At 36.3% G+C, this 12,602-nt stretch overlaps 1 protein-coding gene across 1 annotated transcript; it reads right to left on the minus strand.

The window, feature by feature from the left end:
- Positions 1-291: 291 nt before the first annotated feature.
- On the minus strand, positions 292-6,806 carry LOC141671688 (ribonucleoside-diphosphate reductase large subunit). The gene is made up of 17 exons (XM_074477993.1): positions 6,217-6,806; positions 5,307-5,368; positions 5,115-5,202; positions 4,205-4,468; positions 3,843-4,083; positions 3,672-3,748; positions 3,292-3,462; positions 3,086-3,178; positions 2,806-2,955; positions 2,631-2,717; positions 2,347-2,511; positions 2,147-2,266; positions 1,542-1,744; positions 1,311-1,460; positions 1,085-1,232; positions 772-855; positions 292-689 (listed from the first exon to the last, which is right to left on the minus strand). Exons 1-17 carry the CDS (start codon positions 6,442-6,444, stop codon positions 591-593), a joined length of 2,430 nt encoding a protein of 809 aa, XP_074334094.1. The 5' UTR covers positions 6,445-6,806; the 3' UTR covers positions 292-590.
- Between the last annotated feature and the right edge of the window lie 5,796 nt (positions 6,807-12,602).

Genomic DNA, 12,602 nt, shown 5'->3' on the forward strand with positions numbered 1-12,602 from the left:
CATTAATCAAGATTATTTATTTATCAAAATCAAAAATACATTGTCATTACTATTTTGGAACCGAAAAAAAATATTCATTTAACAAAATTATTTGTTTATCAAATATTAATTTATCATAATTCCTAGTGTATTAAGAAAAGATCACTTCATGATACTTTTTCTTTAATTTAACCTTTATTTTAAGTTAATTAACAGAAAAGCATTCTGGAATTTTACTTGCTAAAAAAAAAGTAACGCACATAACACAGAAGAGACGGATTATTATTGTGTTAAAGAACACCACATCTCATATCTGCTGCAAATTCCCATTTCATTTACCACTTGGAACTCAAGGGTTGTCAAAGATTTGTTTGGTACAAATTAACATTAACCATAATCTCCAGCAAATACAATTTCACCTGTACAAACACAGCGCATTTCACACATCTGAACTTCTAATAAAGAAATTTAGGCAAATTTGTAAGCCCCCTATTTGCATAATAGAAATACCAGATGCCCCGCTTATTGGAATATGCTGCGAAAACTAAACATCTCCCATCTGAAGCATGTGGAGGCCTAACAGAAGAATTACCTTGGCTCTTTGTAAACTCTTAACTTCCACAGGCCATGCACTCGTCACGATTGCTCAAGGAGCATACCATCTGCGCCAGTTTAGTGGTATCATCATTATCCTCCTTCGTAACCTTTTCCTACAGTTTAGATGAGAACTAAAAGAATCAATATCGACAGGAGCTAGTTAGATAGGCAAACTTAAGTGTGGCATATTTTTACCTTTAGCATGGAAGTATCAACAGTGAACTGAATGGCATCTGCTGCAGCACGAGATCTCAGATAATACATTCCTGTCTTCAGACCCTTTTGCATCCAATAAAAAGAATACAGACATTAGAAGACATTACAAACTACAATTCAAGACAAGTTAATTTATAGACAGTGTCATAGTTGCACAATGAAGGCAGGCCTCAGTAAATTGCATGCTTATCAACCAAAAAAAACAAGTAAAGGCTAGTCTGCAGTTAAGACACTGTCATTATAAAGTGTCTTCCAGTTGGGCAAGCTAAAATCAAAAGAGCAAACAACATACCTTGGACCATGCATGGAAGTGCAAAGAAGTAAGCTTTCCAAAGTTCGGTTGGTCCATATGTATGTTAAGACTTTGACTCTGATCAATATAGCATCCCCGATCAACAGCCATATCAACCAAAGTTCTTTGCTTGATCTCCCAAACAGTCCTGATTGCACAGTATTTCAGTAAGGAGCAAGATGAAATTGAATAAGTAGAAAAGGATTGTTAAGATTAATATTCATACTTGTATATAAGTTTAAGATCATCCGGAACTTCTGACATTTTTTGTACAGAACCACTTTCATAAATAATCCTGTTCTTAAGATTGGGTGACCAAAGACCCATCTCCGTCAAGTCATGAAGAAGATGCTTGTTCACCACAACAAATTCTCCACTGCAACAAAAATTTAAACAGTCAGCTAAACAAAAAAAGCTGACCTAAAAATAGCAAATGTAAAATGATAGCGCAGCAAACCTTAATACTCTGCGGCTATAAATGTTGGAAGTATACGGCTCAAAGCACTCATTATTGCCAAGAATCTGACTAGTTGACGCAGTTGGCATAGGAGCAACAAGAAGAGAATTCCTTATGCCATTTTCAGCTATCATTTTCCGAAGAGCATCCCAGTCCCACCGGTCTGAAGGTGTTACTCCCCACATGTCTGGTTGAACAATCCCCTGGAGGTTTACATTGCCAATGGTCAAATTTTATTAGAGAACATATTACCATCAAGCTGCTTTTAGGAGGTTTACAAGTTCCCCGCCATGCCTACCATGCAAAATAACTCTAGAATTAATGGCACCAGATCATTTTAAAAATAAGCCTCGGGAGGTTTAGCATTTTGATGATTACCATATTGTGTAAATCCCACAATCCGGGCAATGTTAAATTAACTTGAATTATAAAAGTCTAATATCTTATGCTCTCCCAAGTTTTCATCAAAAAATTATGAAAAAAAAAAATTCGAGATGGAAGAGTCGTATAGATGTTCCGAAATTTCAACTAAGAGGACAAACGTTAAGTACCCTAAAGCAATCAGTTCCCTTGCACGGAGGCAAGAGCTTTGTCCTGAAACATACCTTACTAACTGGACTTCCAATGTATGTCTCATAGGTCCCCTCTTTTTTTGCCAGCTCAGACGAAGCTTTTAAAGAATGGTAGTATATTGTCTCAAAAATATCTTTATTCAGCTGCTGAGCCTTCAATACATGAAGAGATGAATGTTAAACCTCATTGATTTAGCCCAATCTTGGGGAAAAGCACGAGTCAAATGCTTTACCTCTGGTGAATCAAATGCCATGCCAAGTAATATAAATGCATCTGCAAGACCCTGCACTCCAATACCGATAGGCCTGTGCCGTAAATTTGACCTTCTTGCAGTCTCAATTGGATAATAATTAACGTCGATGATTTTATTAAGGTTGACCGTAACTAACGCAGTAACCTGTCCCAAAAGAAGAAAACCCAATAAGTAAGACTGAAGTTACAGTTACAATTCACGTTCATTATTTTGTATTCATTAGAATACTAGTAGATACAGGCAACTAAATATACTAAACAAACCTCTGCTAATTTGTCAAAATCAAAAAATCGATTTTTAGAACCTCGACTTCCCACAAGCTTTGATGGTTGGGATTCATCTGCAACACCCTGCAACATACAAATTTGGATACTCAATCAGGAACCCAAAAACAAATTAACCAGCACCCTTTCATATTAATATGTCTTCGTTACTCACCTTCTCTCTAACATATCGAGGTAGAGCAATTGATGCCAGATTGCATACGGCAGTTTCTGTTGGACTTGTGTACTCAATAATTTCAGTACACAAGTTGGAAGACTTGATTGTTCCCAGATTCTGCTGGTTGCTCTTCCTATTACAAGTATCCTGTAGGAACATAGAAAAGGAAAAGTGGTGTATAAATCAGAAGACAGATAAGAATAAGAATGTAAACAATGACGAAAAGTTTAATTATTGTTGATAATCAAAGTGGTGATTATAGCATTCAGATTATCACCTTAAACAACATATATGGTGTCCCCGTTTCAATTTGGGATTTTAGAACTTCAAACCACAAAGTCTGTGCCTGAACAACCTTCTTGGCTTTGCCCTGGATTTATTGTTTCTTACATGTTAGCAACATTATTCTTGTGTCTTATCCCAGTATATTTCAATATTAGATAAAGTTGCTTTTCTAAAACAATAACAAAGTTATAAATCTACCTCTCTTTCATATTGGGTATACAGGTTCTCAAACTCTTGTCCCCAACAATCAGCCAAACCCGGAGCTTCATTTGGACAGAACAAGGACCACTCGCCATTGCTTTGCACCCTTTCCATAAAGAGATCGGGAATCCAAAGAGCATAAAATAAATCTCGAGCTCGGTGTTCTTCCTATAAGAATAGCATTACTCGGTTATCAAATGAAATACGAAGCTTTACGAGGACTTTCTACTTTAACTGAGCTAAGACCATCACCACGCCTTAGAAGAAAGAAATTTTTATGGAGCTAACAATGACCTGGCTAATATTTGTGGACGGTGGATTACAAGGCATAAACATTAGACCAGTGAAATAAGCCTAACCAATATAACCCAACTTACCTTTCCATGGTTTTTCCTCAAATCGAGAAATTCATATATATCAGCATGCCACGGCTCTAGATACACAGCAAACGCACCTGCATACACAATAATTATTATTTTACAAAAACATAAATTAAGGCAACGTAAACTGGAAGAACAGAATAGAACATGATATAGCACAGTAGATACCTTTCCTCTTGCCGCCTCCTTGATCAACATAACGTGCAGTGTCGTTGAATACACGGAGCATTGGAACAATGCCATTGGATGTACCATTAGTTCCACGAATATAACTACCAGTAGCACGAATATTATGAACAGAAACACCAATTCCTCCAGCAAGTTTGCTAATAACAGCACACTCCTTCAAAGTGTCATATATACCTTCAATACTGTCATCCTTCATACAAACCAGGAAGCAGCTACTCAACTGCCAAAAACCAGCAATAGAAATGTCAGCAGACAGTAACACAATTGTCCCAGTAGACCAGGGAATCAGACATACTGCAAACAGCATAATGAAACCAACAAATACAGGATAATTAACTCACTTGGGGCCTTGGGGTCCCTGCATTGAAAAGGGTTGGTGATGCATGAGTGAACCAGCGCTGGGACATCAAATGGTATGTCTTGATAACAGATTCAATATCATCCTTGTGAATTCCAACAGAAACTCTCATCAGCATGTGCTGTGGCCTCTCAACAACCTTTCCTTGAATCTTCAAAAGGTAGGATCTCTCAAGAGTTTTGAAGCCAAAGTAATCATAGTCAAAGTCCCGGTCATAAATTATTTCACTATCCAATCGAGCAGCATTCTGATTTAGATAAACCACATAACTAACATCAGTACTCAATCCTGAGACATGGCTTTAAAAACATCACACAAATAAAAAATATGAATATACATATTTGGTTAAATTGCTAATGTTTAAAATCAAAAGAGATTTAGGGCAACAGCAATTTTATATATCAGTTACACAGACACACGCAGACACAATAATTCTAATCTATAATGTTGTCAGTCAACTACTAAAAAATCAACCTACTAGTTTTTAAAGTGCAATCAAGAGGTAATACCAGCACCGAATTTTAACCCCCTCTAATATTATATTTTACCAGGTGCAACATAGAATGGCAGAAAAAATTTTAAATTATTCAAAAACAAGACCATCAACTGTATTCAACGCCAATTAACCTTAAGTGAGTGTTAGCAATTTCTAATGGATATGCAAGTAGCACAGAGTAAGTGCTTCGATATCAAATTTCAAATTACAAACTCAAGTAGCCCCTCCCACAACTATATACTCCAGATTAAACAATTAAACAATTCATTATTATAAAGATACCTGTCAATTCCAACTTAAACAGATCAAACAATTCAGCTGTCCAATACAAATGCACTCTCCAAATCAAATAGTCATTAAATACAATCTATTAGTCTCAAAATAAAATGATGAATACCTTCATTATTATCTCAAATACATCATCAGCTACAAGCGGAGCCTTCTGACCAGATCTCTGGCTTACATGGCTGTACATGTCTTTAATACTGCATCCAGAAAACATATATAAGTCTTAATTAATACTTCCACCATTACATGATAATTCATAATTCACTAAAAACACATCAAGTAAAAATATAAATATGCTCACGTCTCCGAAAATGATTTCTTCGTGTTCTTGTGCAGATTCGAAACAACAATTCTCGCAGCCAGCTGTACCAATCAAACAATTCACTAATCAATCAATTAAAACAAACATATAAATTCAAATTATTGTAAAAAACATAAAAACAAAATCAAAATCAGAAGAATAACAAAACAAAAGAAATCAATTTTATGGGATTATAATCAGGGTAATTATCAGTAATTGCAGCAGTTTGAAAATTAGAATAAACATTATGACTTGAAGCGTTCTGAAAAAAAATAATTAACTTATCAGAACAAACATATACAATTCGAAGGACTCAATAACAAAGCATGAACATTTATAAAAAAAAAATCAAAAACTGATGCAATTATTAGTCAAATTAATTATTATGAAGGTGCAATCAGGATGATGATCAGTCATAACAGCAGTCTAACTAATTAGAACACACATGTAAATTTCAACCACACCAAACAACTAATTAACTAATTAGAACAACCATTAAAAATTCAAAGCGTTAAAAAACACTTGCTGGAAAATCCTTACAAATTCAAAACAAAAACCTAACAATAACAAATCAATTCTTAAAGAGGCATACTCAGGACGATTAGCAGTGACAGATGCAACATCAGATTAACTAATTAGCACAAACACATAATATCAAAGCATTGAAACGACTAATTAACACTAATTAGCTAATTCAAACAAACATATAGAATACCATGAAGTAACAATTTACCAAATTTGAAAACCAAAACAATAATGAGTGAAATCAATTCTTACGGAGACATTATCAAATGATTAGAAATAATAACAACAGCAGTTCAATTACTTAACATAAACACTTTAAAAAAAATCAATAGAACAAAAAATGACATATCCACGATATCCAAAACCGAAACAAATCGATGCTTACAGAAGCATAATCAGGATGATTAGCAGTCATAGCAGCAGCAGTCTCGGCAGCCAATTCATCAAGTTGACTCGTGGTAACGCCTTTATAAACACCAGCACAAACCTTCTGCGACACGAGAATCGGATCGCAGTGATCGATACTGAGTCCGTAACTCAGTTTCTTCAACCTCGCCGTAATCTTGTCGAAATGCACCGCCTCTTGCCGGCCATCTCTCTTCACTACATACATCTTGTATAATTATATAACTTATATCTGTAAATATAAAGAGAGTTTCAGTGAGGACTTTTATCAAACAGGTTAAAAGCACATAAATTATCAACACACTGCTACTAATAAATAGAGCCTCTCTCCCTCCCTCTCTCTCTCTCGATCTCGATGTGTTGATAAGTAGTGATTTGAAAATTGTGAGATTAGGTTTCCCGCGAGAATTGAAGGTGATTTTCCCGCCAAAAAGAGGTGAGGGAGAAGACAAGAGGCGGGTAGTTGAGTTGGGTGTAAAGGGTGAATTCTGAATTTTTTTTATGGGGTTTGTTTCAGCGCCAATTTTGGGGATTTGTTTTGTGTGTGAGATTTATTACGGGGTTGGATATTAATGAGAGTAACGTGGTTTATGGCTTTGTGGACCACTTTGGATGTGCTGGCCTGGTTTTTGACTTTTATCACGATCCACGGGCTTGCTACTTTTTATATTTTGAAGTAGCGGGAGTCTACGAGAATCGGATATTATCGGTAACTGAATTCGATAGTTACTGGTATGAATATAGGCATATTTATATCCGATAATATTAACATCTTAATAATTACATATAAGATATTATTTAAAAATTAAATTAAATTTATAGTATGTGTGTGGGTATATGGATGTGTATGTTTGTGTATATAAATTCTTTAAATAATATTTTTTATACAAATTTTATATAATTGTAAATATATTTTAGACATATATATTATTTGAGTTTAATATTTTAAGGGTAACAAAATTATATTGAAAAAATAAAAATAATAATAATTTTTGAAAAAAATAAAATAGGCCTAAATCATTTTGACTTTTAGCTCGGTTTTAAAATTTTAATTCTAATTTTTACTAAAATTTTTGAGTTTTAATATAAAAATAAAAATCGGATTCGAATTCGAATATTATCCTTCGGAACCGAAATCAGATATTATAATTTAAATATAACAGAAGCTCATTATTAGTTGCATCCTCCTAAAAGGATGTGACTATTGAACAAAGCTCTCATCCAAGAGCACAGACCAAGAGGATAAGGGACACTAGCTCACCCGAAACTTATGTTAGAAAAAAGAAATCTAAAACCCTTAGGGATGCACAGGGAACACACACAGTGCAAACTGGAGTTAAAGACTCAGTCACTGCACAATCTCAAATTCAGTTTGATGTGGCTCCAATAAATGTGGAGTCACAACCAAAATCTTTAGTAATAGAAGTACCACAAACACCAACTCTCCCACAAATTCTCTGGATGTGGACATGATCAACACATCAATTCCTGATTCCCCTTTTTTAACTCTGTTGGGGAAGCCAAAATCTAGTGCTAGTGAGTATCATCTTTTAGATGATTTGTTGGCTCACTTGCCAATTCTTTCAGGAACTGTTGAGACATATGTGCCTGAATTATCATCAATCTGCACAGAGTCTACAATAGTCTCCACTCCAAACTCATTCATTTCCTCTATTCCGGTGGATATTGTTCATCCGTCGGTTAGTGATTGTATCCCGACGGATGTGCCTTACAGCAGTCATCCGTCGGCTATCCTAACTACTACCTCGATGGATATTCCTCATCCGTCGGTACTCACTACACACACTGAAATGTCAACAATTGTTACAAGTGTAGATGATTTAGTAGTTGAACAATCACTCTTAGAACTGAGGGAAGGGAGTGATTTGAGTGAGAGGCTGGGTTGCTCCCAGGCAAAAGGAGAGGAAAGGAGTGAACTCATGCAGGCTATTTCTTTCAGCCTGGCAAAAGAGCGTGAGAGGAGTTCCACCTTATAAGGTGATGGTGAGGGTGTGAGGGTGGTGAGCCAAGGGGAGCCCTTGATACAACAAAAGAGAGAAAATGAGAGAAATACAGGTACAGGAGATATAAGGGTGGAAACCATTGCTAGTGAGTTAATGGATGTCAGTGATGCAGAAAAAGAGAGACTATTTCAGCAAGAATATCAAGCTGTTATAGATTTTATCTCTTTGGATGCTGAGACATTTACTCATCATGTTCCAACTTATCAAACTCTAGTTGGACAGGGCAATGAGGATACTGAGAGAATGCTGAACCTGGTGCATACCACAACTTCAATGCAAAGAGCAATGAATACTATAACTGCCATGTCTTCCACAGCTGGTAGTGATCTTGAATTGGCTGGAGACTCTTTTGGGAATGATGGTGAGGATGATGAGAATGACAGCATGAGCATAGGGGGAGATGCATATATTCCTTCCTGGATGCTAACAAAAGAATGTTCATATTCACATCTCCAATCCACCTTATTCAAGCTGATTCATGACACCCAAACATCAATTCAAGTATCCACAAGTGCCAGCACCAAAAGGTTACTCAAAGCACATCTTGAAGCTCTACAGGTGCACAAAATTCAAGTTCTCCAACACAGTCAAAATGTGGATGAACTTAAGCAAGAAATTTCAGATGTCAAACAGGATTTTGTAGCAAGGTTGGATGCTAGACTTCCTGGAACCACTATGACTGAAATAGCTCAAAAATTAAGAAAATAAGCTGATTTAAACAGAAAGGTTGAGGCCATGGACTCTAGGTTGTCTAATGTGGAGAAGTCAGTGGCCAAAATACTGGCAAATCAGGAAGCTCAAACTAGTTTGCTTCAACAGTTGGTGGTTGCACAACTCCCTTCTTCTCATCAACTTGATGTTAACAAAAAGGGGGAGAAAGATTCAATCATCCCAGTTAGTCAAGGAGGCCAAACAAGTAAGGGGGAGAGTGCACTCAATATTCAAATCAGTCAAGTAATTGTTCCAGAAATTACTTTGCCCAAGCCACCAGTATTGGACAATATTGATCTGATCCAAATAGCAGCTTCTAAACTAAATTCAAACTCAAACCTCAAGATGCTTGATATTGCAGCTGTTGAGAAGGAATTGGATGACAAGTGGAGGAAAATAGATGAAGAAATTTAAAAGAAATTGGTCCAATTGAGAAACTAGACAAGATCTTTCTTCACTACTCACAAGTCAAGCAAATCTCAGTGAATGAAATGAGTTTAGGTAGCTTGGAAAAAGGCCAAACTTCATGCATCAAATCTCCAAAAGCAAATCTGGTCTTGAAGCCAAAAAGGAACTATCCAAAGTTCTCAGACAAAAATCCTGTGAATTTTATGTTTGAGACACCAAGGCCAGATGAAAAGAAGCTGTTGGCAAGGTCAATTGCATTCTTCAAAGATCCAACTGATTCAGTGCTGAAAAGAAGAATTGCCAAGATCTACAGGAATGGTAAGAAAATCTGTGAGGTGGCTGTACACCCTCAATTTGTAGAAGCTAAGAAGGAAGAAAAATAAAGGATCAAACAAGAAAAGAAGCAGGCTGCTCTAGATGCTAAGAAGCTCAAACAAAAGAAGCAAGCAAGCTGCTATCTTGGCCAAACTTCAAGCTGTGAAAACTACAACTGAGATTTCTGCACAACCACCTGTGATTACTGAAGTTCAAGATCTGGAAAATGCAAGATGAACCCCAACAGACAAAGAAGCCCATATACAAAGTCAAGGCCAAAAGAAAATTGGACTTCAGTGATGAGGAAATGGAAGACTACATTCCCAAACAGTCTACAACTTCAACTCAATCATCCAAGCCCTTAGTGGTGCAGGAAGAATTCAAGGTAGATCCTACAAGGAACTTTTTTGAGGAGCCAATAGTTCCCAAGGATGAACCAGTAGACTGGGACAGTTTGCCAATTCCTGAACTTATCTTACCAATTTTCAATAAAACAAAGAAGATAAAGATTAGATCAACCAGGAAGGTGAAACCTGTGACTTTCAGAACCAACACCCTAACCAAATCTCAACCAACAGTCAACAAGGGAGATCTTTTGTATATCTGTGACATCAAGGAGTTTTCAGATATAAACCTCTACTTGGATGAATTAGAAGAAGTAAGAGGGATTGATGCTCATAGACATCTTCCTGAAAGACTAGTGTTCAAGTACAAGGGAGGGAAATAAATCACATGGCCACTTTACATGATTCTTCAGGAAAGCTGCTCTGTACTGATAAAGATCTTCTCATCCTTCAAGAAAAACTCTGGTTTCAATGTAACTGCAAGGAAATTAGTCCTAAAGAAGATAGAAGATCTAAGGAGTAGTAAAGCCAAAAATGCACTTCCAAGAACTCTAACAATTCCCTTCACAAAAAGTAGAGTGCATTTGAGGCCTTATTGGCTGATGGAATTCATGGATGATAAGGGAGTTAGAAGATTCTTCAGACTGGATGACCAATTGAGTATCTCTAGCAATGAGACTCTATTGGAAATGCAGGAAAAGCTGGATCTATCTGAAATTGATGAATTTGAATTCCACAGACAACTTTAGAATCAAATAGAAGAGAATAACAGGAAGCTTGGGAAGAAATCCAGACAAACAAGGAAATAGAGATCATCTGCTCAGTTTAGAGGAGCACCTTGATAATGATTGTGAGAACTCTTTGTGCACTTTACTTTGTTCAATTTTCAATAAATTTTGTAGCACTTATCAGTTTTATCTACTATAATTCAATCTGTATATTTAGGATGTTTTGTTATCATCAAGTTTCTCTTAATTTATGGCTACAATTCCAGTAGACATAAATTGGGGGATATTGTTAGGAATATGTTGTGAACTTGATGATAAGTTAAACAAAACACCTTTGTAGATTTAACTTGGTGAAATTTGTAGCTCTCGACGGATGTTTTATTATAGTCCCAACGGATGATCTTTATAACCCCGACGGATGACATCTGAACATCCATCGAGAGTGTAGCTTATGTAACAATAAGTCTTGTAGCACATTTATGCAAATAACATGCTGTAGTTGAGTAGATGCTATAGAATTCTGTAAGTCACAATGACTACTATATTGATGTACAGAATAGGTTGACTAATTGTAAATATAAGATGTCTTGTAATTTTGTACAAGTGAAATAGAGTCAAGTGAAAGAAAAACTCCCAATAGATAATCTACACAGGCTACCGACGGATGATCAACAAAGCTCCCAACGGATAATCAACAAAACTCTCGACGGATGACCAACATAGTTCCGACGGATGATCAAATTCAAAATAGTTGTTGATAGTGACAACACAGTCACATGCGTTGGGTGTTTGCAAAAGGAATGTGGCAGCCTGTTAAGCAGGATTTTGAGAACAAAGAAGCATTACCATTTTCATACAAATGGGAAGTTTTTCAAAGATGTTGGAATAGAGTAGTGAAGCATCATGGAGTTAGACTAGAGATATTTTCTTTTATTATCTTGTCTTACTGTCATGTAACTTGGTGATATATAAACCAAGAGTAGCAAGTAAAATAAAAAAAAACTAAGCAAACTCATTTTTAAGAGAGATAGAAAAAGTTGTACTTGTCAAGAATTTCTCTGTAGTTTGTTTGTTCAACTTGTAAAGCAGCTGTGTGTTATTCAAAGCAACACAGAGATCTCAGTCTGATATATATATATATATATATATGGTGGATACTTTCAAATCCACCAGAAAGTTTTAAAGCTTGTGTTTTATTACTTAGTGTTTTGATTTCTACTACTCTTCTATTCCGTATTACTGCAAATCAAACACTGTTATATATATTAAGTTAGAACAGTTTTAAAATCTCAAAAAGATGCCAGAATTACATCCAACCCCCCTTCTATAATTCTTGTTATATTGTTAGGGAATAACAGGTAGCCCAGCTATTATTAGGCTAACCGCCGAGGAGGAGGCCGCTTCTCCAGCCCTTATGGCGGATAACGGCCAAACGGACACTTGGACCCTTTTAGATGAGTTTTCTTTGAAGCAAGTTCGTCTTTCTCAGGCCACTGATAAGGGTAACTTTACCTGTATTTTTCTTCATTTCTTTTTGTACTCTGTTATATCTTAATCACTCATGGGCTTCAATGGTTATCTTTCAGCTTGTGAGGCTATTAATAACATTAGCAGGCCCAAGGAAGGTGAATCAGGCCGCCAAAAGAGGGCTAAACTCAACAAGGAACCAAGGGGCAAACCTTACGGACCTTCAATTTTAAAGTCTCATGTTCCTGAGGTTTCCCTGGGAGACGACACGGATCACCCAATCAAGGGGCATGCTTACAGGCCCAACTGGGGCTTTGGAAGAAGTGGTACGGTGGTTGGGTCCACCAAACACGCAAATGACTGGTCTTT

Source organism: Apium graveolens, chromosome 7, assembly GCF_009905375.1.
Source record: "Apium graveolens cultivar Ventura chromosome 7, ASM990537v1, whole genome shotgun sequence".
NCBI classification, from domain to species: Eukaryota; Viridiplantae; Streptophyta; class Magnoliopsida; order Apiales; family Apiaceae; genus Apium; species Apium graveolens.

Coding starts and splice junctions, on each gene's coding strand:
- LOC141671688 (XM_074477993.1), bottom strand. CDS start 6,444: ATGTATGTAGTGAAGAGAGATGGCCGGCAAGAGGCGGTGCATTTCGAC. Junction 2,956..3,085: donor CACCATATATGTTGTTTAAG/GTGATAATCTGA, acceptor ATGTTCCTACAG/GATACTTGTAATAGGAAGAG. Junction 856..1,084: donor ACTTCCATGCATGGTCCAAG/GTATGTTGTTTG, acceptor TGGATGCAAAAG/GGTCTGAAGACAGGAATGTA.